Below are 24,841 nucleotides of genomic sequence, written 5' to 3'. Positions count from 1 at the left end.
GTAACTGATCTTGCTCGTTCTTTTGGTGTCCACTTGTATGACAAACGGTTTATGTCACTAGTGTCCACTTGTATGACAAACGGTTTATCTGGATCTAGGTGTTTTAATACTGACTTGGCTGAAAACAGTTGTTTGAATTTTTTGAATGCTGCTTGGCATTCCATTGACTAATTTAGTGGTTGTCTCGGTTTTGGTTTGTCCTCTCCTTTTGTCTTTAGCAGATTGGTTATGGAAAGGGCAATTTTTGCAAATTACGGAATAAATTGGCGGTAAAAGTTTGCAAACCTCAAGAAACGTTGTAATTGTTTCTGTGTGCTAGGTGGTTCTCAATCAATCATGCCTCTTTTGTGGGTCCATCACTATCCCTTTGTGGATGATTTGGTACCCTACAATTTATTTTTCCCTGGTGGAATTCACATTTGGAAAGTTTTCTGGACCAGAGTTTGTTTAGGACTGTTTGGACTAATTTTACGTGCTCCACTGTGGTTTCTATGTATATTAAAATGCCATTGAGGTAAAACAGGACCCCCTTGTATAAATGCTTGTGAAGCACCTTGTTTATTAGTTGCCTGAAAATTGGCTGGGGTGCATTGTAATGGGAGTACTTTAAATTTGCAGCCTTGGCTGGTGCTGCGAGAGGCAGGTTTCCTGGCATGGCCACTGCTCCGGTGGCATCATGACAGCTCTGCCTTCATCAGCGGCTGGTGCTGTTCCTGGCCTGCTCCATTGATGGCTTGGCTCCCCTTGGACGTTAAGATTCTCCAAAGTCTATATCACAAGTCGGGTGGTGTACTCTTGAGTCGGCCTTCCTTCAGCAGTTCCTCAGTCAGCTCTTCCTGGTCAGATTGAGCATCTAACTCCAGCTTCCAACCCAGTTTACGGCTATCACGGGTGAGGATGACTCCTCTGGTTTTCCTATCCCAGCTGTCCTTCTTCCTCATGCTGATCGGCCACTGGGACTTTGTAGAACCTTCCAGGACAGCCTTGATGTCTTTTATGGGGCTTATGGGGTTGGCATCCAGTTGGGTAGTCGTCAATGTTCCTCCCCAGCATTCTACACCTCTCCTTTCTCGCTCTTTTGTTCGAACATGGTTTGCAGGATCCCCTCAGTAGAGCGAAAAACTTTGCCTCTGGGTTGACCATGTTTGCAAAATCTGCTTTATGTAAGGTCCGGCCTCTCTTTTTCATTCATGAAATTAAAAACTCTTGAAACTTGGCATTTCAAAAGAAATCTTTTATTGAACTGCAGTTATAGGCTTTGCGATCCCTCAGGCAATACAGTTAGGATAAAGGAATTAGAATCCCCTCCCAACAGAGCAATGTGGATTCAGCCAATCTGCAGGTGTGAAGATGTTATGTATGGTCCTCCTCCCCTTACATTCTCCAAAAGGCATGAAAATCCCAGGGTGCCTAGGCGCTAAGCTAAAGGTTATAAATCAATAGGATCCAGGATATAAAGAAGAAAGCAATAAAGTAAATAATGTTATTATGAGCCGTCCCCCCTTCGCCTGAAGAATGGCAGAATCACGGATCTGACAGATTGTCTGTGAATTTTTTTCTTCTATGCATGGGCTAAAGAAAAAGTCTAGCTCATAACAGACAACCAATAGATGGTAGCCAAAAATAAAGGTTTTCTATTATTTGTCTGTTTCCATGTAATCGTGATCTGGATTGTATTTTACAATCCTGCATAAAACAGTTACACTAATACTGTTGGACTGACTATTTTTAAAATCTAATATTATTTTAAAAATATTTGGTACCTTCTGAGCATCTGTGGATAGGTATTTGAGGCTGAAGAGGAGATAAGAGATTATCCAAGAGATTCAACAAACTTTCTAAAACACCGGTGTTGCTGAGTGATCTTTGACCAATGCAAGAAAGCAACATGAAGACCCTAAATATAAAAAGTAAATAGTTTAAAAATATTCCGGCTTCTTCAATAAGTAGCAATATTTTACAAAAGAGAATAAAAAGCTGATCCTAGGGAATCAATTATTTATTTTTCTTTTGTTCTTCAGGCATAAAGTATTATATCATACCGATAGCATTAAATATACAGAGAACAACTTTTTTTAGCAGGTACGTTATAATCTATGTACATATTTTGAGCCGCTCCGACTCTATGAGCCGCTCTGAGTCTCCGGAGAGGGGTGGCCTACAAATCTAATAAATAATAATAATAATAATAATAATAATAATAATTATTATTATTATTATTATCTTATAGATCCCAATAGGCAAAGACTCAGTTTTAACCACTTACAGAGTTCGTTATGATGATGATATTCTTCATTTATTACAACTACAAATGGTTACAATTATTATAAGGCTTTCCCCCTCTTGCTTATCTTTCTATATTTCAATAATATAGACTGAATGCTGCTTGATGATATATTAAAAAATAATGTGAAAAGTACCTGTCTTGTGGAAAAATAAGAAGTTGCTCTGAATTATACAATTCCTGCAGGACATTTGAGAGAAACTGTCCCCACCACCTTTCACCTCCACATAGCTGAACGAGTAAAAGACCTGTGTGCAAACGTATTTTGGGAGTACCGCTAATACATAAGTGCTTGAATAATTCTTCACATGCTTGAGCATTAAATGTACTTTGTAAAACCACAGGAACAGAGTGCCCTTAGAAAAAGAAATGAAGTATGTTAGATTGCAAAGAAACATCCTATGCTTAGTTGATTGTTATTCTAGAAATGAATACGGATTACACAGGTTTGTTTAAGACATTATCTCACCAGTAGCAGTTTCACAGATTTCTGCTGAATTAATTAATTGAATGTCTATGCTGCCCATCTGATAATACAGCAACTTTGAATGATTTACAATGTAATAAAAAGTTTAAAGTGTCATCAGTCATTTAATTTAGAAGATTTAGAAGCCTTTCATTTTCTATTTGTACAAAATCACTAAAAAAACCAAAACACATGGATATTTCTAAAAAATACAGAAGCTGGTTTTACACATCAAGATCTCTATCTCTCTCTCTTTTACAGAGAGAGAGAGAGAGAGAGAGAGAGAGAGAGAGAGAGAGAGAGAGAGAGAGAGATAGAGAGAGAGATACATAGACACAGACACACACACAGAGACAGTCTTATCCCTGTAGACTAGATCTCCCTCAACTCATTAAGACTCATTGGTGAAAATTTCTTCCCAGTTCCTGAATAAATGCAGTTTAGGTAGCACCTGAAAATATTTGGGCTGAAATGTCTTGGTAGAAATGAAACTGAATGACATATTCACATGAAATAAAATATGCGTGTTGTTTTTTATTTGTATGTGGTGCTTTAAATTTTTGTTGCACTACAGCAAATTATCTGGGAGTCCCTTGATTGAGAGCAGTTTATAAACCTATCCTCTTTATGAAATGACCATTATCACAAATTTTCATGGTCTAACTTTGTTGGTAGTCCTTTATCTTACAACCTTTCAGCCATTAAAACCATTTGTTTAGTGACTGAAGTTGAAGGCACTGAACAAATGACTTATGAACATTTTTACAAAGCCAAAATTATGACAGCTGCAGTGTTTTGTGGTCATGTGATCACTCTTTGCAATCTTTTGACAAGCAAAGTTAATGGGGAAGTCACTTAACAAGAGTAGGTACTAACTTATTAACTGCAATGATTCACTTAACAACTGTGATAAGGCAGGCTGTAAAATGGGGCAGAATTCACTTAACAAATGTCTTGCCTAGCAATGGAACTTTTGGGTTCAATTGTGGTTGTAACTTGAAGACTACTTGTATAAAAAAATTGCAGTTGTGCAATATTTATTAACATATATGATGTATGTTAGTTTTAAAGAAAGAAAATAACCCACTATTCTATTTTTGTACCTTACTTCAACCCAAAGAATGAATCATAATCATCAGTTATCTTCCTTGGATCTCTTCCTTTTATTTCATTCTAATTTTAGTACAACTGTCTGGGATACATTTTCTATATTTTGTGGTAAATCAAGAACTTAGGCAGGGAGAAGAGATCACTAAGAATAACTAGGCTGACTAGAGCCAGGCTACTTTGAGATGGACATTTTGTGAATATTCAAAACAGTGGACAGGAAGTCTGAAGGTAAAACAATTCTCCAGTTCCTGTAAATTTAGAAAATTAAGAGACACCGTTGCTGAAATTTTCGATTAAGATTAAGATTAACCTTAATTTGATGCTTTTTATAGTCTTACTCTCTTAACCTTTGCATCATTCATTTAATCTGAAACATTCTACAAAGCCTCAAAATCCCCACTGACATAAACACATATAATTTCAACATTGACAATCAATTAGCAAGTCTATTATTTTATTGATAAAAATAATTGAGGTACCAACCATTGGAAGAATGGAGTAAACTAAGTAAAGTATCCAACAGGTATCGGATAATTGTGCGCAACTGTTCCGTGGAGGACATCTGAATTAGTTCTTTAGGATCACTCTGTTCTTTCAGAATCTTCCTGCTTGCTCCTAGAGCTACTCTGAGTCTTTGTACAGCATGATGAGCCAAATTCAGCTGAAGCTGTAGCTGAATGCAATCCTGATAAGCTGAAAATACTCGGCTGTCTTCCTCCACTGCCTTATCTGGCTTGCGTAAAAAATACTGAGCATTGTTAGCACTGTTCAATGGTGGAAGGTCAATACTTTGTAGAAGTGTTTCCAGTCTATGGCAAGCTAAATTATATCTGTAAGGAAAACATGTCTTAATTATACATACGGTACATTATTAATAAAGATCCCAGGACAAAGCAATATTTATACATACGGTTAAATAACAGTATTTTAAACAGGGCTAACACTTTGCTAACATTCAACAACCCGTATTATTTCACTAACATATCAACATAAACAAAACAACACAACACAACACAACAGAAACAACAATGCATTTTACCTGCACTGTATATCCTCCTGCAGTGCAATCATCATAGCTAAATGTTGATCAATTTCTGGCTGGTTTGCAGATTCAACTTCACCTCGCAAAGGATCGTGCATAATCTTCAGCTCACTCTCCAAAGGCAAGATGTATGTATGTCCATAGTAAAATCCTAAAGGAATTTTGGCTCTAGCATTTGTACTTCCATAGCGACCAATGACCGTAATCTGAAACAGAAGACATGCAGCCTTTCCATGTCACTTCATTCTTTGAAAATAGGAAATATATTATAAACCTGAGCATTACTTATTATGAAGAACATTTACCATACTAAAGAATATATTTGTTAGAATATATTATTTTTATTGAAAGAATTTTTACCTTCATGAATCTACAAACTGGTGGCGGTATTAAATCATGCAGAATAAGAGAATGAGTACTAATATCTGTAGCGACAACTAGCCTTCTTCCATCAACTTCTTCACCAAGTGTCCAAATATCAATCGATAAGGAAGCCAAATCCCCGCAAGTTGGAATCAACACATCTGTCAATAAGATGGGTCTGCCAAAGTCTAATGTCACAAATCTTCTTGCACCTTTGAACAGAAATAGTATTGATGAAATAACAATACAATCATCTCAGTCTGCCTTTGCCAGAAAGGCGGTCATGGTCCACAACTTAAAAAACAGAAACCATGTTGCCACCCCAAAATTTATTTTAACAAAGAAATATTTACAGTTTAGTTACTGCTGCTACAATACAGATTATTCTGGAATTTATGGCTGAGACATCAATCGTTTTTTCTACCCACGTGTTTGTGTCTTTTGGTTCCCCTCAAACTATAGCCAGAAAAGTGTTAAAATCAACCCTATGAACTTGAACTTTGAATAAATGTAATGTAAACCTTAACCACACTCCAATCCTTCTTCCCCTTATTTGAAGAATTACTAAATCATTTTACAAGTATTTCAAAATTGGTAGGAAGAAGGCTCACACAATTCATTTCTCACTTTTTAAGATACATCTCCTACATTTAATGTGCACATCTTTTCAGCTAAAACAAAAAAATATTGGCTTGCATACATAGAGTCAATTATACAACTCTATGGATTTCTAAGCAATGGGCACACGCGCGCCTGCAACGGTCCCAGAGAGCACACCGGTAGCGGCCAGTAAGTGGAACCTCTGCCACTACTAGGGATGATTGCTCAAATGATGAGCACTGGGAACATCATTTTCGTGTCAAAATGCATCAGTTTTGAAGCAGTCGAGTACCAAGATACCGCTGTATCAGCTTTGGAATCTCATTATTATTATTTTAGAATGTGCTGAAATGGATATGCTAACCAAAAAATTAGATGGGAAGGAAGAAACGGATTATTATAGAATTTGGGATAAATTTTACAAACAAAGAAACAATCAAATAAATGAAATAGAATGCAAAGTTTAAAAGATTAATAATCAATATGTTCATTTCTTTTTTCAAAATTGGAAACTAGATTTTCTCGCTTTTTTGAAGTCTTTTTTAAAATTCTCTTTCAAGTTCTTCTCTAAAATGTTTCTTTTCTTCTTTATTTTTCCTTACATAAAATGTACAGTATTTACAGTGAACATAGACTAAAATGTTTTCAATTTGATGTAAAAACATATACAACTATGTATGTGCTTCTGATGAAAATCGGGATGTAAATAATCCCGGATGTATATTTTTCTTTTATGTTTGTGTGCTTTTATATGTCTTTAAATTTTAAATATCTTGTTATTATATTAGCTATTCAAATCAAATTAATCTAGAAAGAATTGCAAACCACTATTTTACCTGAATGCATTCGCTCTATAATGATAGACTGATGAGGAGGTGGCTGAAGAAAATGTGAAGCGTGAGATATTGCAAGAGCAAGGCCAGTTCCAAGTGGATTCTGAAAGAAAAAACACTGATCAATATATAAATACATTGTATTTGTTATTAGTCACTTGCTACTGCACATGCAAAAGTAAAAAAAGAGCAGACTGAAAATTCAAGTTTGGAAAACTGATCATTCATATTGTATACGGATTAGTTTTTAAGCATACCAATGGAAAAGTTCAAAGCATTAACAAGCTATTTGCACTAGCTTTCTTATGTGGAATGTAGGTTTAATAGATTTGGGGCTATTATATAAGAGATTTTAACAAAACTCCCTGCCAAAATATACTCCCAATACTTAGATAAAAGGCAAACTATCAAGCAGTCAAAATAGTTCCTGTCATTTATGATGGTTAGATTGGAATTCTATGAAAGCTCTTTTTTTTTTTTCTTTAGTTACCGTTTTGGACTTGTGTGCATTTTTGTTGTGTGCAGAAAGGTTAACTGGTGGAGGATCAATGACTGAACCCGGAAAAAGCTGTGCAAGCTCTGCACCTATAACAGCAGCAACTGCCTCATTAGGTGGTGTAAGAGGCGGAGTCATGAACAAGGGGGTTGTTTTAGGAGTGGGTGGGATGACATCCGACGGATGAATGAAGAACCCTGGGGCTGCTACTGAGTTGGAAGGCACAGAGTTGTGAACAGGACCAACTGCTGATGCTGCTGCAGCAGCTGCTGCTGTTGTCTGATGTAGTTTGGCTTCCAGCTTTGCTTTCTGCAGGGGAAATAAAAGCAGCATATGTACTGTAGGCCGGTGCTGCCTGTGAAGGCAGTAGCAATTAAAAGCATTAGCAATAAGCAGCATGAACAAAACAAACAAAAAAGCAAATAGCTTCAGCTTTCATTTCACACACCAAAGGTTTTTACCAAAACAATGCAAAAAGGAGCACACAAAAGTGAAGAACAGTGCAAGAAATGAAAGTAGAACACTTCAAGACTCACCTAATGTTTTTTTTACTGAACTTGTCTCTTAGAGATAACCTGTTGCATAAACCATGCAAGCTGAAGTTGCACAGTGCAATCCAATTGTCTTAAATATATTTAGTATAACTACATTCAATAGAATATTATATCTACGAATGCATCAGACTAAAAGGTTAAATCTAAATTTAATCAAAGTCCTTAGTTCACACATTTGTAAACATCTAGGAACCCATTATGTTCAATGCGACAACAGATGTACAATACTATGAATACACCCTGAAATTCTTACATTATGTGTGATGGGTCTTTCATATTAAAAATGTTTTAAAAAAACCCAAATTTTCATATTCAGGGAAGTTCCATTTTAACAGGCTACTCAGTGTAGGACTGTGTATTACAAAAATCTGTTATATACAAAGGTATGTCATTGCACCATATGATCTAAGTCAACACAGATATCATAAAATTAATGTAAATTTAAACGCTTCATCCAGGTTGCTTCATATGCAAAGGATTTTCTGAAGATGTTAAGACTGAAATTTACTAAAAGAAGATTTCTATAGAATGTTGAGCTTCCCAAGCACAGATTAGAATGGTTAAGATGGACTGGAGTTAAACATACACTTTAGAAGGAATAAAATACTATTCTGTACCATGTTTTCACGAAAATAAGACCCTGTCTTATATTTTTTTAAACTCTGAAATAAGCACTTGGCCTTATTGCCGTGCACTCAAAAGCCCGATTAGGCTTATTATCCAGGAATGTCTTATTTTGGGGAAAACAGGGTATCTTTTCCTGAGTGCAATGAAAAGAAATTTCTGTTTTTAGGCACTTAATCAAACAGCAATCCATTTGTTGAAAGAAATCCAAGCATTTTCGGTCTTTTCACATTTTTTTCATAATTCAAAATAAGGTGGGTTTTTCTTTTTTTTTTGAAAATGGAAAAATCACATATATAAGAAAGGTTTTTCTGCACCAATAAAATGCCCATGTGGACTTTCAAGGTCAGAATGTTTGTTGCATTCTAACCTGTTTCTAAAGGTATACATTGGATAGCTATGCTTGATTTCTTTTTCCCTTACTTTCTCTCTCGCAAACAAGAGAGACTTTCTGCAATTAAGGGAACCATTCTCTCAGCTTTTGAAGTTTAGAGACATCATGAAAGAGATGGCCTCCAACCTGTTGCTGAAGCTTCAAAAGCTGCTGCTGTTTCTCTTGAAGCACCTGGAGCTGCTGCTCGGCTGAGGCCATTGCATGAGAGAGAGACTGCAAAGCTACCTGGGCTGCTGAACTCAGGGCTGTCGAGGCTTCCCCTACTGTCCCAGATGAGAGGCCTCCAACTGCTGGGGTAACCCCAAAGGTACTCACTGGCATGAAACAAAAGAAACAAAAGAAAAAGACACGTATGAAGAAAAGCAAGACACAAAGTATTATCTTGAAAAAAGTACAGTTTGGGTAATGAGCAAGAAATCAATCTCAAAAGGGAAAAAAAGCCGCAAACAATGTATTATTATTATTATTATTATTATTATTATTATTATTATTATTATTATTATTATTATTATTATTTATTGGATTTGTATGCCGCCCCTCTCCGCAGACTCGGGGCAGCTAACAACAGCAGTAAAACAGTACAACAAAATCCAATACTAAAAAAGCAGTTAAAAACCCATTATATAAAGACCAATCATACATACAAACATACCATACATAAAATTGTGAAGGCCTAGGGGGAAAGTGTTTCTTAGTTTCCCCATGCCTGGCGGCAGAGGTGGGTTTTAAGCAGCTTACGAAAGGCAAGGAGGGTGGGGGCAATTCTAATCTCTGGGGGGAGTTGGTTCCAGAGGGTCGGGGCCGCCACAGAGAAGGCTCTTCCTCTGGGTCCCGCCAAGCGCCATTATTTGGTTGACGGGACCCGGAGAAGACCCACTCTGTGGGACCTAACTGGTCGCTGGGATTCGTGCAGCAGAAGGCGGTTCCTGAGATAATTTTTAATGGTACTTTGATTCAACATTCACGGTGCAAATAGGGAAATCAAAGCATCAGTCTGCAAGGCAGTCAGATTTTTCTCATCATTAAATTAAACCTTGAATTATGTGATTAATTAGAATGCATTAATGTATACAATGTGTTAAGATGTGCATGCCATGACACATTCCTTTTAGAACATAGCATGATATGGCAGGTCAAAACCTCCAAGCATTCTGGCTTCAGACATTATTTAACAATTAATAGCTCAAATTCATCGTAACTTTCTTATTGGAAAGATTATATCAGATTACTAACACAGTTGTCTTACATAGAAAAAAGTAATAAAATATATATATACCAGTAAACGTACTTGCATCGTCCCTTTCTATTCTTGTTCCATCACTAGTTGAAACACAAGTAAAGTGTAGAGGTTCAACTTCTAAAAGTCCAGTGAGGGAAGTAAAACTACCTTCGGCTGCTGTACAATTACTGATTTTTCCATTCCCTGAATTGGGGGGAAAAAATAACACAATTTAGTTTACTTGTATTATAATTAGAAATAACTTTTGATTTTTATTGCTATGTAAAATGGGGGGGGGGGGAGAAAAGATAAATGACTAAGTACCCAATCTAAACAAAACGAAACCCCAACTAAGTATGTAATTAACACATATGAGAGAAACATAATTTGTAAATCTCAATCTTCACCTCTTCCTCATCTCAGTACAGCTTATATGGCATGAAAACACAAAGAAACCATAGCAGAAAGAAGTACCATAGAAAAATTAGCAACAACTATTCTCTTTTTAGCAGCTAAAATGACTTCCACACACAATTGGACCCTTTAGACTCAAAATTTTAAAACAATTTAACGGTAACAGACCTGTTTACATGATTGGTTAAAACCAAATTTATCAGGGATTTTTTTTTTTCAAAGAATGAACTGGGATTCAGCTCAAGTTATTTCTGAAAATGGAGGGGAAAGAATCGTCTCCAATTTTCCTATAGTCCTAAACTTATTCTGTTTTTAAGAATGCTGCACAAAATAGGGAATAGGTTTTGTTTCAAAATAAAACTCAACATTCTATCAGACTGTTCCATTGGAATCAAACTCAAAGCAACTAGAAACTTTCTCTGATATAACAAATTTTGTTTTATATAGCAAAAATTGTTTTCCTTGGGAAATTCCAAATATTAATTTTTAAATTGCTTCCTCTGATCAGACCATTTAGAACAATGCCACTAAAAACAGACCAATTGTTTGTTCTGATCTCAGAATATTCAAAATGGTCATATTGACATTTTTACTGACATTAAAAAATTATACATTATCCTAGGAAACCTCAAAAATAATTCCTAAATAAACTCAAAATTGCCTTGCCTGGATTCTCTTGGGTGATGATGAAAGACAAAGTACCTCTGTCAGGTTTTCAGGATTTGGTTATTATATCCTGCACTAAGAGAGTTCCAGATGTCATTATACCTTTATCCCACCCTGACCTATCTCAAATGTTAATCTAATATGAAGAAATAACAATTTCCTTGAGGCAATGCAACTGTTGAAAACAAAGCTCAATCTATTTTGAGGAGGTTGATTTTCGTCAATGATAAATTGCAACATGAAGATTATATAACCATCTTCTTGTCAATAGCAAACAATACTGACTATAAAAAAGCCTTTAGACTCATAGTTACATGGGCTTACCTGAGAGAACATCAGATAAATCAATTTCATCTGACTGAACGCCAATGCTGCTATTATATATATTCTTACAAGAAGAACCACTCATTTCCAAATCAAAGAGCACCGGATCAAAAGGTGAACTATATAATCCATACCTGAAAAAACAATGTAATGCAGAATACTGGGCAATGTGAAGAATTTGTTAATGGTATAAAATCAATCAAATATATATAGCTTTAAGGATATGAATGGACAATACTATTATTTTTCTCAAAGTTTTAGCATTTTAAGAAACAAGAAAGTAACATTACCATGAAGTATATTCATCAAATTGTTAATTTAAGAACAATGCAAACACAAAGCAACATGCCTAATATTACACACAGGAACAGTTTTTCCCTGAATGCCATCACAAATAATTTCCTCACTACTGTCAAACTATTCACTGTCTGCATTACTATTACTATTAATCTTCTCATCGTTCCTATCACCCATTTACTCCCACTTATGACTGCATGACTGTAACTTTGTTGCTTGTATTCTTACGATTTATATTGTTTCCCAGTATGATTTGATTGCTTATTTGTACCCTATGACTACTGTTAAGCACCTTATGATTCTTGATGAATGTATCTTGTCTTTTTATGTACACTGAAAGCATATGCACCAAAGAGAAATTCCTTCACACTATTCTATTCAATTCCTTATTTCAAGCACAAAGGATAAGTACTAAAAAGTATGTGTCACCACAAGGAATCCAAAATGTAGCAGTTACGTTGTTGCTTGGTACATGTAATACATGTAATGCTTCATGTTAATGCCTCTTTTTTGCAAGCTATAGTTCATTATTTGCAAGTGTGCTCTGGTGTATAAACAAAGATGCTGGTTGTTATTAACAAAGCCTGTGGTACAAGATCTGGGTATTTACAGGATTGCCTCTTCCAATTACAGTATCTCTGCCTGTTCTGTAAGGACCTGACAGTACACACATCCTTCAGCTACTATATATTTAACAATGTCATACTCATGAAATAAGCCTTCCATGTAATTGCATTGCCTTTTGAAACAGCAGTTCCTTCCAAAGCCTTTATGACCCCAGACCTATCCTTTTAAAAAGTCTTAAACAGCTAGCTTGTAACATAGGCATTAAGTTAGGACATTGTTTTATTTATTTTTATTTATCAAGTTTAGGGACTGCCCAACTCACTCTGATTATGTGATGATGTTACTTCTGACAATCCTAATTAATTGTTGTGTGCGCCCCCCCCCCCCCCTCAAATAGCATTTCATTTTAATCCTTTATAAGCATCTATGGTTGTTGATGAGTGGGTAACCTTAGCAATTGAATGAATGTATAAAAAGTGATGCAGTTTTTCCGTTGTTACCTTGTTTGAAGGAGTGCTTCCATTGGTGTTAATCGGTCCTGCAATTGTCTAGAGACTGCAGTTAACAGGGAAGCACAAGTAGTACTGCAGCCAGCTAAATCTTCATCCTTTACATAATTCAGCAAAACAAAATACCAATACACAGAACCTAAAAGGAACACATATAGATGTTCAGCCTTAAATAACTAGAAAAACAACCTTCAACTATATGTTTACAGACACCTACAAAATCTATTCCACAAAATTTTATGGAGATTCTCAGTCATCCAGGTTATGGTTGTTCCAAAGGTGCTTTTTCCAGAGGCAACTGGGCTTTCTTTCTTTTTTCTTTGAAGATGTCTCACTTCTCATCCAAGAAGCTTCTTCAGCTCTGATCGGATGGTGGGGAATGGAAGGATTTATATTTCTTACAGACAGCTGGTCATTTGCATTATTTTAGAGAAACATAGAAGATTGACGGCAGAAAAAGACCTCATGGTCCATCTAGTTTGCCCTTATACTATTTCCTATATTTTATCTTAGGATGGATATATGTTTATCCCAGGCATGTTTAATTTCAGTTACTGTGGATTTACCAACCACGTCTGCTGGAAGTTTGTTCCAAGCATCTACTACTCTTTCAGTAAGATAATATTTTCTCACGTTGCTTCTGATCTTTCCCCAACTAACCTCAGATTGTGCCCCCTTGTTCTTGTGTTCACTTTCCCATTAAAAACACTTCCCTCCTGAACCTTATTTAATCTTTTAACATATTTAAATGTTTCGATCATGTCCCTTTCTATCTTCCCCCCCAAAAAGGAAGTCCAATTGCCTCCTGAAAAAGCACCTTTGGGACAACCATGACCAGGAGGACTGAGAATATTCGGAGAGGGGTGGTATACAAATCTAATAAATATTTAAATACTTAATATCCATAGATTTTTAGCTATGCACTTATACCCTTTGAATAGTGTGTGAGCATGAACGGATTTTCAGAACAACTCTAGACTAAAGTAACCATTTGCATTTCAGTTTGAGATACAGACAACCCAGACATTTGCCCAAAAGCCTGCTTCAACAGTGAAGGAACACAGGGCAGAAAACATCCTGCAGCCAAGAAGGCTCCACACCCACTTGCAGGTGACCCTGAGGACACAGATAAATCTCCAAGTGGCCTCAATGACTCTCTAAAAGGATGCACATGAGCAGCTGTCTGCAAGGAATATAAAGCCTTCCATTCCCCACCATTCAGTCAGATCTGAAGAAGCATCTTGGATGAGAAGTGAAATTTCTTCCAAAAAAAATTCCAGTTACCCTCCTGAAAAAGCACGTTTGGGACATTCAATAACACAGTCCATCAATCAATTTTAACAGATTGTGGTATGTTTGCATTGATACCTGTACAGGCAGTATTCCTAGGTTATATTACTCTGGATGTACTGTATGCTTATAACATTAACATACACACAGAGTGAAATTGACTAATAAGTGAAATACAAGATTAGTATTAAGACAGAAAAGAATATCAAACAAAGAAAAACAGGTAGAAAGTAACAGAAGAAATCAAATTTGTTTCCAAAAACAAAAGCCTTAATCTTACCTCCAGTTGCAGCTGCAGGTAAATAACATATATTTCCAAGCAAAGCCTTCAGAAGAACTGAGCTAAATCCTTGTTGACTTGGTTCAAATTTCCCATTACTGCAAAATAAATAATCAGTTTTATTTTAATACATTGCTCAAAAAAATAAAGGGAACACTTAAACAACAGAATATAACTCCAAGTATTCAATGAGAATAGTCCATTCATTCAGATCTAGGATGTGCTATTTGAGTGTTCCCTTTATTTTTTTGAGCAGTATATTTTATTTTGTTCATCAGCAAATATTTATTCAGGCTCTTTTTTTTAACATCCATAGGTCTCAGCAGACAAAGGGTTTAATCAATGTGCAATCCAATTTCCATCTATCTAGAAATACTAAATTTGGTGGAATGGTTCCCACATAGACACAGGATTGAGCTACAAAATGTTAATTTTATCTATAAAAAATGTTATTTTTTATCTATAAAAAATGTTATTTTTTATCTATAAAAAATAATCTAGGTTAACATAATCTAGGTTAACATTAGCTAGAATATTCAAGTAAAAGAAAACTTTAAACTGAAAAAAACAAGTAACATTATTACCTTATGCATAGAGCTAGAAATCGTGCACATTTATGTGCTATGCTTCGCCCGGCTTCAAAGAAGCATACTCGAATTATGTGGAAAAGACACATCCTTGTTTTGGACAACAGGCTCTCATTTGTTTCTCTTGAACTGAAACATTAAAAACAAAAGCAGACTTTACAATTCAATCATTACTTTTAAAGTGTAGAAATATACTTCTAACAAAGGTAAGAAATTTGTTAAGAAGCTCCTTTCATAATTTATTTTTTACCTCCCCGGTCCATTGGATTGAACTCCTGCTAGCCAACACAGGATATCTAATACAAGACTCTGAGCATGTTCTGTCACAACTCCATCTTCTGCCTTTTTGCAAAGGCTGTTAAGAAGTCTTTCATGAAATTCCGAAAACTGTAACATGGCACATCTTTGAACTCTAGAAAAAAAAATAGTATACAATAAGAAAGAAGGAAGTTAATCAGTGAACCAGGGATAAACTATTCTTGATTTTTATTATAGCAATGCTAAGTTTTTCAAGAAGGAAAAAAAGAAGCTTAGGGTTTCTCTCTAATGTGGCTTTAAAATGTCCTGAAACTGCCTGTCATATATTATTATTTAAGATACAATGTAGTTCAATATAATAATGCCAATAATGCATTAATCTACATTCTTTTTGAATGTATGTTTAAAAATGTATTTATGAAATATACTCACTGATAACCAACTAACCTTTCCTTTGAAATAGATGTTTTTTTAAATCTTCTAATTGTTACAGAGACTTCTTGCAGCAAATCACATCCTCGCAGGTTGTCAGATTTCCGTGAGGAAGTACTGGTTTCTGCTTTATTAGAAGACTTGTCCTGTTTTTAAAAAATAACAACTCATATATTTGAAAAGTCATACTCTGCATGCATACAAGTATTTTTCATTTTGCCAGAGTATGAAATTTACTTAAATTATCAACTAATACCAAAACGCATTTTCTCAGAATTTAAAAATCTTGCAATATACAAACATTTGAAACATTAATATACAAGTTCTGCTATGTTTGTCAATATACAATCATATTATACATTACAATATATAGTAATGCAAGCATGAAGATAGAACTATCAAAAATTAAAGGAGAGAAAGAAAAAAATAAGTATGTTGTTTATTTTATCAACTACATCAAAAACAATACAGTGGTATTATCAAAACTTGTCCCATGTCATACATGGTAGGCTTTGCGTATCATTTTAAATTAAAGTTCAGCAGTTAAGAATATTATCAGGAATATCAGATTTTGAAAAGCATAATGATAATATTTGTATGTCATGCTAAGCATGTTAGTGCGTTGTGAACAGATTGCAATAGGCTCCTGTATTTGTTTCCTATCCTCTTCCTGAATAGTCAGGAAAGTTGAGTTTGAAACTTCTATTATAGATTAAAGTAAAATTGCTGTGTGTAGGTTAGAACCATGGTTAATTTTGATTATGGATAACTCTATTTTGGAGTACATAAATAAATAGGATCAGACTGTTCAGATCAGGACAAGTAGCTATCCCACTATCCCTACCAGTGATGGTGAACCTTTTTTCCCTTGGGTGCTGAAAGCACATGTGTGGGGGCACAACCATAAGTTGATGCCACCAACATGCCCCTGCGCATTTGTGCATGATTCCCCCTTCCCTATTTCTCAACTCCTAGTAGGCCCGTTTTTCATCCTTCAAGACTCCAGTGGCTTTCTTGGAGCCTAGGGAGGGGAAAAACGGCCTCCCCCCTGCCCCCTGGAGGCCCTGTGGAGGTTGGAAACTGCCCATTTCCCAACTTCTGATTGGCCTGGTAGGCCCATTTTTCACCTTCCCCAGACTCTAGAGGTTTCCTTCAAGCCTCGGGAGGGCAAATCCCCCCCCCTACCCCCCCAGGTCAGAAACGGCCTATTTCCCAACTTCCAGTTGGCCCGGTAACCCCATTTTTCGCCTCCTCGCCCCCTGGAGGCCGAAATGACCTCCCAGAACCTCCAAACAAGTAAAAAATCATCTGGCTGGAGCTGAGCTAGAGTAACAGCTCGTGTGCCAGCAAATATGGTTCCACATGCCACCTGTGGTACACATGCCATAGGTTCGCCATCACAGCCTTAAACCATGTATATCTAGTTCTGTTCAAAACTAATGGCGACAAACTGAAATGAATTCAGAGGATTTTCAACATGATGTAAGCTCTGAAATCCAAGCCTCAAGAGGCATGATTATAGGGTTTGGATATGTTTAGCCAAAGGATTAATAGTACCGGTTCTTTCAGACTATGTAGCTGGAAATAGAACAAATTTTCCTTTGTAGAGATATTCAAACAGAGGCTGAATGGTAATTTGTCAATGGAATCTAGTCGATGTTGCCCTAAGCAAGTATTTGGATTAAATGATTTCTATGGTATTTTCCAATTCCAATTCCTTGATTCTACGGTTTTCTTGATGGATAGTTGTTTTTTAATAATTGTGTTTTTAGATTAATTTACATTAGTTTTATTCCCGTTTTGTAAGCCGCCCTGAGTCTACAGGGAAGGGCGGCATAGAAATCCAAATAATAAATAAATAAGTAAATAAATAGTTCAACAGGTAAATTTCATACACAATCATTTTACTGCTAGCATTATCTATCTTATATTAATTATATATCTATGTTGTCATTACACCATCCAACACTTCAATCCTAACAAGATGGCCTTATGAGACCTATTAAAGGAAAATAATTTGGACCATTCTTTGTTTATATATCATTTAAATACCTTGCCTGCTGCAACTTTTGCTAAAAGTGATGCAAGTGAATGTCCCCTATTATTTTGAGGTTTCAAAGATGGTATCCTTAAAACAGGCCAGATTCCTCCATTGCAGATTTCCTCTGTTACTCTGTCATTCACAGCTTTCACATGGATTAAAAATGAACGATATTTGCCACCTGCCATGCCTGGAATAAAACAGGCATAAGGAAAATAAATTAAATCTTGAAAACTTGTTATACATGCTTAGAGCAGAAAGAGTTATAATCTAACCAGAAAAAATATTCACACGTTAAATGTCAGGAATCAATTCTAAATATCAGGTCTGCATCTAATCATTTAAAAAAAGAAACATGCGCATATTAGATTTTGTTCCCCAAAATATTCTGCCAAGAGCATTACCTTTTACAAGCTTTGGACTTGTGAGTGTCAACATCCCAGCATGTCCGGATAAATCAAGTCCCGTAGCCAACCATACAGGTCCACACAAAATATCTTCTTTATGATCCTCTAAGAAAGGACATAGCCGAAGGCCTTTAAAAAAGTATTCAAAAAGTAAAATTAGAATAGAATAGGAATAGAATAACAGAGTTGGAAGAGACCTTGGAAGGCTTTTAGTCCAACCCCTTGCTTAGCAGAAAATCCTACACTACTTCTGACAAATGGTTATTTAACATGTTCTTAAAAACTTCCAGTGTTTACAACTTCTGGAGGCAATCTGTTCTACTTAATTGTTCTAAATGACAGGAAATCTCTCCTTAGTTCTAAGTTACTTCTCTCCTTGATTAGTTTCCATCCATTGCTTCTTGTTCTACCCTCAGGTGCTTTGGAGAATAGCCTGACTCCCTCTTCTTTGTGGCAACCCCCGAGATATTGGAACACTGCTGTCATGTTTCCCCTGGTCCTTCTTTTCATTAAACTAGACATACCCAGTCCACTAATCAGTTTTGCTGCTTTTCTCTGCACTTTTTCTAGAGTTTCAACATACTTTTTACATCATGGTGACCAAAAATGCAGTATTCCAAGTGTGGCCTTACCAAGGCATTATATAGTGGTATTAACACTTCACATGATCTTGACTCTATCCTTCTATTAAAGCAGCCTAGAACTGTGTTGGGTTTTTTGGCAGCTGCTGCACACGGCTGGCTATGTAAGTCATTGTCCAGTAGGATGCCAAGGCCCCCCTCACAGTTACTACTGTTGAGCAAGGTATCATATATACTGTACTTGTGCATTTTGTTTTTCTTGCCTATATGTAGAATCTTACTTTTGTTGTCTCCAATGTTAGCATACGAAGTGGCCTTATATTCAATTTATAATACCTCCATGATTATATTTAAGAGTTAGACATTCAGTTTATTCCAAGTTCATTAATTTATTTTAATGAATAAAATAAGATAAAATAAGATCTCCCTAGAACAGTGATGGCGAACCTATGGCATGGGTGCCACAGGTGGCACACGGAGCCATATCTGCTGGCACATGAGCAGTTGCTATAGCTCATTTCCAACGTGCATGTGTGTGCCAGCCAGCTGATTTTTGACTTGCTCTGGGATGGTGTTTTTGGCTTCCAGAGAGCCTCTGGGGGGATTGAGGAGGGGGGCATTTTTACCTTCCCCCGGCTCCAAGGAAGCCTTTGGGACCTAGGGAGGACGAAACACATGCCTACGGGCCCACCAGAAGTTGGGAAAAAGGCCATTTCCGGCCTCCACAGGGCCTCCGGGGGGGGGGGGGGGGAGATGGAAGAAACTATTTTTGCCCTATCCATGCATTGAATTATGGGTGTGGGCATTCGCACATGCATAATAGCACGCGCCCACACTCTTTCAGCACCTGAGAAAAAAAAGGTTCGCCATCACTGCCCTGGAACATAAGCATATAAAAAACGTGGACGGCTTCATCCATTCCCTCCTTTAACTCGACATTCAAATTGCAATTGTTATACCATTAACTAACAGAAATTCTTCATGCATCAATATAATAAGGAAATACCAAGCTACAGAACAATATGTGCAAAGATTTATTTCTAGACCTTCATTATTGTTGCACTGGCTTTTTGTGATTATGTAGAAATTTATCAGGATTTGCACCCCTTTCAGTGGGAGGGCACATTCAAAGAGTTATAGTAATATAACGCAACAAGTCTATCAGAGAAAATCATTCCTCAAAGTTACTCATTTATCAAGCAGGAAGTAAAACTTGGCGGCATTTGCAATCTAACTTCTGTAATCCCTTCCTGGATTGTTTTCAAGGAACCAATAAGACCTTTTCATTCTTTTGATTTTCTGAGTTACAGTAATTCCTGGTGGTTCTTTCTGGCAAATAACGGCACATAGATAAATTGTTTATGGAAGGATTTCTAAAATTCTAGCATTTCAATACCAACTATGATTATCAGATTAATGTACAGAATACGTTCATTTTAATAAATTCATTCATATTTGAATGAATGAGGCAAAGCATATTTTAGTCAGTAAAACCAGTAATAAGCAGGATCCCAGGATTAGAGAAACCAAGTTTATTTAGTTACTTTTCAATCAGTAAAGACAAGCACTAGAGCAAAGGTCTTCAAACTTGGCAACTTTAAGACTTATGGACTTCAACTCACAGAATTTTCCAGCCAGAAGTCCACAGTTCTTAAAGCTGCCAAGTTTGAGGACCTCTGCACTAGAGGAAACTACTCATGGAACTCAGAAGCAAGTGTTCACTAGATTTCCTTCTAAAATTATCCAGCAAACTTCTATTTAAAAGAATGTTATAAATCAGCAAAACTTACACTGTGACTCTTCTACATCCATGTTTTGCATTTCTTCATTCAAATCGTCCAACCCTGTTTTTCCATTTCTTTCCATTTCATGATGAGCAGGTGACAGAGGAAACGTTATCTGTCTATCTACAGCTGCTTCTGGGAAACAGATACATAGGGAAAAACAATATCAGTTTTTTAAATTAGTATAATCTCTTTTGGAGCATACAGTAGTTTAATTATATAGTATATTGTGGATGTGTTATACAAATATTTTTAATATTTTAAAACTATCATGAACCTTGAAAAAATTGATACTTGGAATTTCTTGGCCTTTGAGTGCTAAGAATGAAGCAGGGTAAGGGTAAAAATTAAAATAGATTTAATTACTATTAATATCACCAATGCTATTATGATGTTGATAGGGAGTGGACCTGTGGGTCAATTATTAGCAAAGTGTTATATCTGAGAAATGGGAATTGTCACATTATCCTCAAATTTCAAGTTTTAAGTAACCAACAATACTGTTGGTTACTTAAATAGTATCAAGACAAATATATCTTATCTGTAAAACGCTAATAAAACAAAAATAAAAACGGATTGTCTAAAAATAAAACTGAAATGAATTCCTGCAACAAAAAGAAAAAGTATCAAAATTAGCATTTATAGCATTTCTTCATTCTTAAAACAAGCAAAATTTTTATGGAAGGAGATACTATCTCATTTTGACATGCAGTGATATCTACTGCTTTCTGAACTGTTCACCATGAAATACTATTCACCCATTAGATTTCATTTCATTTAACATTGCTTTAACATGTTCAGGCTACTGATGGTTTAATAATGCCATTTTGAAATATATAAATATTAATGAAAGCAAATTGTTTAGTTATTTTCTTACCATTGACTTTCCCTAAGCCAGGAGCTTTATTTTTCAATAAAGTCACTTGAATCTGTGGAATGTTTGTGATACTTGAATTCAAAACAAATTTGAAATCCACATGTCCAACCATACAAGCCTTTGGTAAAACCAATTCAAAGACATGTTCATCCCAGCTGTTGCTACAAAAAAAGATGGAGAAAGAAAATAATGTTCAATGAGATAAAGAGCTCCAATTTATTTTTATTTGTACAATAATGAATGTTTACAACTTTCCCATTTCTCTATTTTAGTATGAACCTAATTCTTAAAGCCTATCTAATTCAGTAACTTAAGATGCAATAACATTTTCAAGTTGAAATACCCTGAGGAATGTATAGAACATTTTGAATTTGCACTGATTTTGATTAAAAATGCCCAATTTCAAGTATTTTACACAGCATGATTAATTGTAAAATGGTCTGATCATTTTGCAAATTTTAAAAAAGTATCTTAAACTCAGAGCACTTTTAAAATGAAAAACAACATGATGGCATATGTGACAGAACATTTTGAGTTGAAATGGTTCAAATTTGAATGTTTGTATACCCCTAGGACATTGTCCTTCTCTATAGCTGTAGGCCACCTAAAAATCCTAGATTTAAAACCAATTTATAGAAGGCATCAACTTCCAGTCTTTATATGTAATACAGTGATCCCCCGATCATTGCGAGGGTTCCGTTCCAGGACCCCTAGCAATGATCGGGTTTTCGCGAAGTAGCGCTGCGGAAGTAAAAACACCATCTGCGCATGCGCAGATGGTGTTTTTACTTCCGCAGCGCTAGCGAGGAGCCGAAGATTGGGGTTCCTGGGAAGGGGACTCAGCTGGGAAGCGGCGCTGTGGTTTCCCCACCGCCCACGCAAACTCCTCGCTGCCACTCGCCCGCCCTTCGCCCGCCCACGCCGTTCGCTCGCGCCACTTCCCAGCTGAGTCCTGAAGCAAACTTCCGCGTTTGTCTTCGGGAAGCCGCACGGCTGTTTTAAAACGTCGCCGCCGGCATGGGGGGCTTCCTAGCAGCCCCCCAAACCCAGGTTGGGGGTCCGGGGGGTGCTGGCAAGCCCCCCATGCCGGCGGCGACGTTTTAAAACAGCCGCACGGCTTCCCAACTGAGTCCCGAAGACAAACGCGGAAGTTCGCCTTTGACGTTTGTCTTCGGGACTCATTGGGAAGCCGCGCGGCTGTTTTAAAACGTCGCCGCCGGCATGGGGGGGCTTGCCAGCACCCCCCCCGAACCCGGGTGGCCGGGCGAGCAGCGAGTGAACGGCGGGTGGCCGGGCGAAGGGCGAACGGCGGGCGCTGGGGGGGGCTTCTCGCCCTCCCGCCAGCAAGAGGGGGAGCGAACGGCCTGGGCGGGCGAAGGGCGGGCGCGCGGGCAGGCAGGCGGCGGACAAGCCGTTCGCTCGCGCCGCTTCCCAGCTGAGTCCTGAAGCCAATTCGCTTCAGGACTCAGCTGGGAAGCGCCGCGAGCGAATGGCGTGGGCGGGCGAGCGGCGGGCGGGCAGGCAGGCGGCGGACAAGCCGTTCGCTTGTGCCGCTTGCTCGCGCCGCTTCCCAGCTGAGTCCTGAAGCAAATTGGCTTCAGGACTCAGCTGGGAAGCGGCGCGAGCGAACGGCGTGGGCGGGCGAAGGGCGGGCGAGCGGCAGCGAGGAGTTTGCGTGGGCGGTGGGGAAACTCCTCGCTGATGCCCGCCGCTCGCCCTCCCGCCAGCAAGAGGGGAAGACCCAGGGAAGCCGCCCAGCAGCTGATCTGCCCGGCGCCATCTACGCATGCGTGGCCATAAAAAAGGGGCGTGCATGCGCAGATGGTGTTTTGACTTCCGGGTTGAAAAATCACGATTTAGCCCGTTCGCAATGATCGGGATCGCGATACCCGGGGGATCACTGTATAATACAAATGAGAGCTAGTTTATTCTAGTGGCTAAGGCACCAGGCTAGAAACAGGAAACTGCAAGTTCTAGTCCCACCTTAGACATGAAAGCTGGCTGGGTGACTTTGACCTATTCTGAGTCAAACTCACCTCACAGGATTGTTGTTATGGAAAAAACTGAAGGAGGAAGGAATATTAGGCATATTCGCAAGCATGAATTACTTATAAAAATAATAAAGCAGGGCTTTAAAAAATAATAAATATAAAAGAAGGCTCCTATAAATTCCATTTATAACTCAAGATATCATGAGATTCAATGTTTAAATAAAGTAGGGGGGCAAATGTTCTATCAAAAATGATTTACCTATCAGTTTGTAATTTCCAAGTCCGGGTATGTTGAGCTGCATCCCCATGATGCTGCTGGTGCAAGTGTTGTGGATGTCGCCTTTGTTGCTGTTCTTGTTGCACTTCAACCCAGCATGGTGGAACTGTAGCTGAGAATCGTGGTGTCAACGTTTCAAAACGAGTAAGTTCTACTAAAGATGTCAACGTTTCAAGTGAGAATGGCTGGTCCACCAGAAGATCAACTCCTGTTTTTTAGTTAGAAAGTAAAAAGATTTAAAAAAAATATGTACAGTAATTACAAAAAAAAACCCTAGTAGTTTTCATAAGAAGCTACAGCACTTTTTAAAATATTTAATTTGTCTTTTGGTTCAGCTACACTAATATTTCATAGCACCATGTTTTCAGGCATGTTATGTTACATAGTCTTTAGCTGGCATTTAGAAGTAAAACTGATTAGTCATCTGCTGCTGGGAAAATCAACCTATGAACATTCTGGTTCAGGTTTCAATATTTACATTAGTTTGTAACACTATTTCTGCAAAAGTTAATACGCATAAAAACAGATGAGAATTTTTGCAGCAGGCAGGCAAAATATAACAAAAAAAGCAAATTGCTTATTTATGACTTTAAATGGCACTGTATTGTGCTTCTTCAATTCAATAGTATACCTTCTGAAAATATGAATGTAAAATTGAAAACGTACCTGTAATGCCTGGACTTGAAGGATTAGATAAAGGCTTTGTGCCTTCTGTTAATTGCTCCGTCACTTTAGACAGAGATGCATCCACAAGAATATCAGCTTCATCAACATCATCACAAGTTCCTCCAATCTGGAGAAAATGAAGTTCTCCACCTTGAAGAAAGAGTTGAGAATTTAAATAGAAATCCACAATAGTCCAAATTAAGGACATGCACGAACAAACTCATTTTGACAAAATGCTTCAACGGAGTGTATTTTCTTGGGCAAGACAGGTTTACTTCAAATTAGGTTTTCAGTAAATTTTATGGCACAGTAATATTTCCTGATGGGATGATCTTTCTTAAGACTTCCCTGGGTCAAGTTTTGATGAGCTGTTCTTCTTGGAATACAACTGGCAGCAGTTACATTGTTACTTGGATTGTCAGTTCTCATGGTGCTCAAGAACTGTTATTCATTTCCATGGACGGTCATTCCTTCAGGTTAGCAGATGATTGTTTTCCTCCTAATCTAAATATCTATAAACACTAGAGATGGGGTACATTCCGAGATATAAACAAAAAGATGATATCTAGCTCCACCTCTATTTTCTAATAATTTTAGATGAGTCACTG

The 24,841-nt window shown here is 37.3% G+C and overlaps 1 protein-coding gene across 11 annotated transcripts in view; it reads right to left on the bottom strand.

Annotated features, from left to right (window-relative positions):
• Nucleotides 1-24,841, bottom strand: part of BIRC6 (baculoviral IAP repeat containing 6) — a 165,159-nt gene that overhangs the window by 106,855 nt on the left and 33,463 nt on the right. For 5 of the 11 annotated variants that reach the window (XM_070734154.1, XM_070734156.1, XM_070734158.1 and 2 more), the window contains exons 11-31: nucleotides 24,234-24,383; nucleotides 23,550-23,775; nucleotides 21,300-21,460; nucleotides 20,429-20,557; nucleotides 18,055-18,186; nucleotides 17,662-17,840; nucleotides 15,625-15,755; nucleotides 15,170-15,331; nucleotides 14,917-15,048; nucleotides 14,333-14,430; nucleotides 12,754-12,901; nucleotides 11,390-11,523; nucleotides 10,043-10,189; nucleotides 8,893-9,080; nucleotides 7,189-7,503; nucleotides 6,702-6,801; nucleotides 5,263-5,477; nucleotides 4,900-5,108; nucleotides 4,344-4,690; nucleotides 2,421-2,640; nucleotides 1,764-1,897 (exon numbers count right to left, since the gene is read on the bottom strand). In XM_070734154.1, coding sequence (XP_070590255.1) covers nucleotides 1,764-1,897; nucleotides 2,421-2,640; nucleotides 4,344-4,690; nucleotides 4,900-5,108; nucleotides 5,263-5,477; nucleotides 6,702-6,801; nucleotides 7,189-7,503; nucleotides 8,893-9,080; nucleotides 10,043-10,189; nucleotides 11,390-11,523; nucleotides 12,754-12,901; nucleotides 14,333-14,430; nucleotides 14,917-15,048; nucleotides 15,170-15,331; nucleotides 15,625-15,755; nucleotides 17,662-17,840; nucleotides 18,055-18,186; nucleotides 20,429-20,557; nucleotides 21,300-21,460; nucleotides 23,550-23,775; nucleotides 24,234-24,383 — 3,657 coding nt within the window. The remainder of the gene's footprint in view (nucleotides 1-1,763; nucleotides 1,898-2,420; nucleotides 2,641-4,343; nucleotides 4,691-4,899; nucleotides 5,109-5,262; nucleotides 5,478-6,701; nucleotides 6,802-7,188; nucleotides 7,504-8,892; nucleotides 9,081-10,042; nucleotides 10,190-11,389; nucleotides 11,524-12,753; nucleotides 12,902-14,332; nucleotides 14,431-14,916; nucleotides 15,049-15,169; nucleotides 15,332-15,624; nucleotides 15,756-17,661; nucleotides 17,841-18,054; nucleotides 18,187-20,428; nucleotides 20,558-21,299; nucleotides 21,461-23,549; nucleotides 23,776-24,233; nucleotides 24,384-24,841) is intronic. The other 6 variants (XM_070734157.1, XM_070734159.1, XM_070734160.1 and 3 more) reach the window with 5 other exon arrangements.

Source organism: Erythrolamprus reginae, chromosome 1, assembly GCF_031021105.1.
Source record: "Erythrolamprus reginae isolate rEryReg1 chromosome 1, rEryReg1.hap1, whole genome shotgun sequence".
NCBI lineage: Eukaryota > Metazoa > Chordata > Lepidosauria > Squamata > Dipsadidae > Erythrolamprus > Erythrolamprus reginae.
This window is presented reverse-complemented; position numbering and strand designations above follow the sequence as displayed.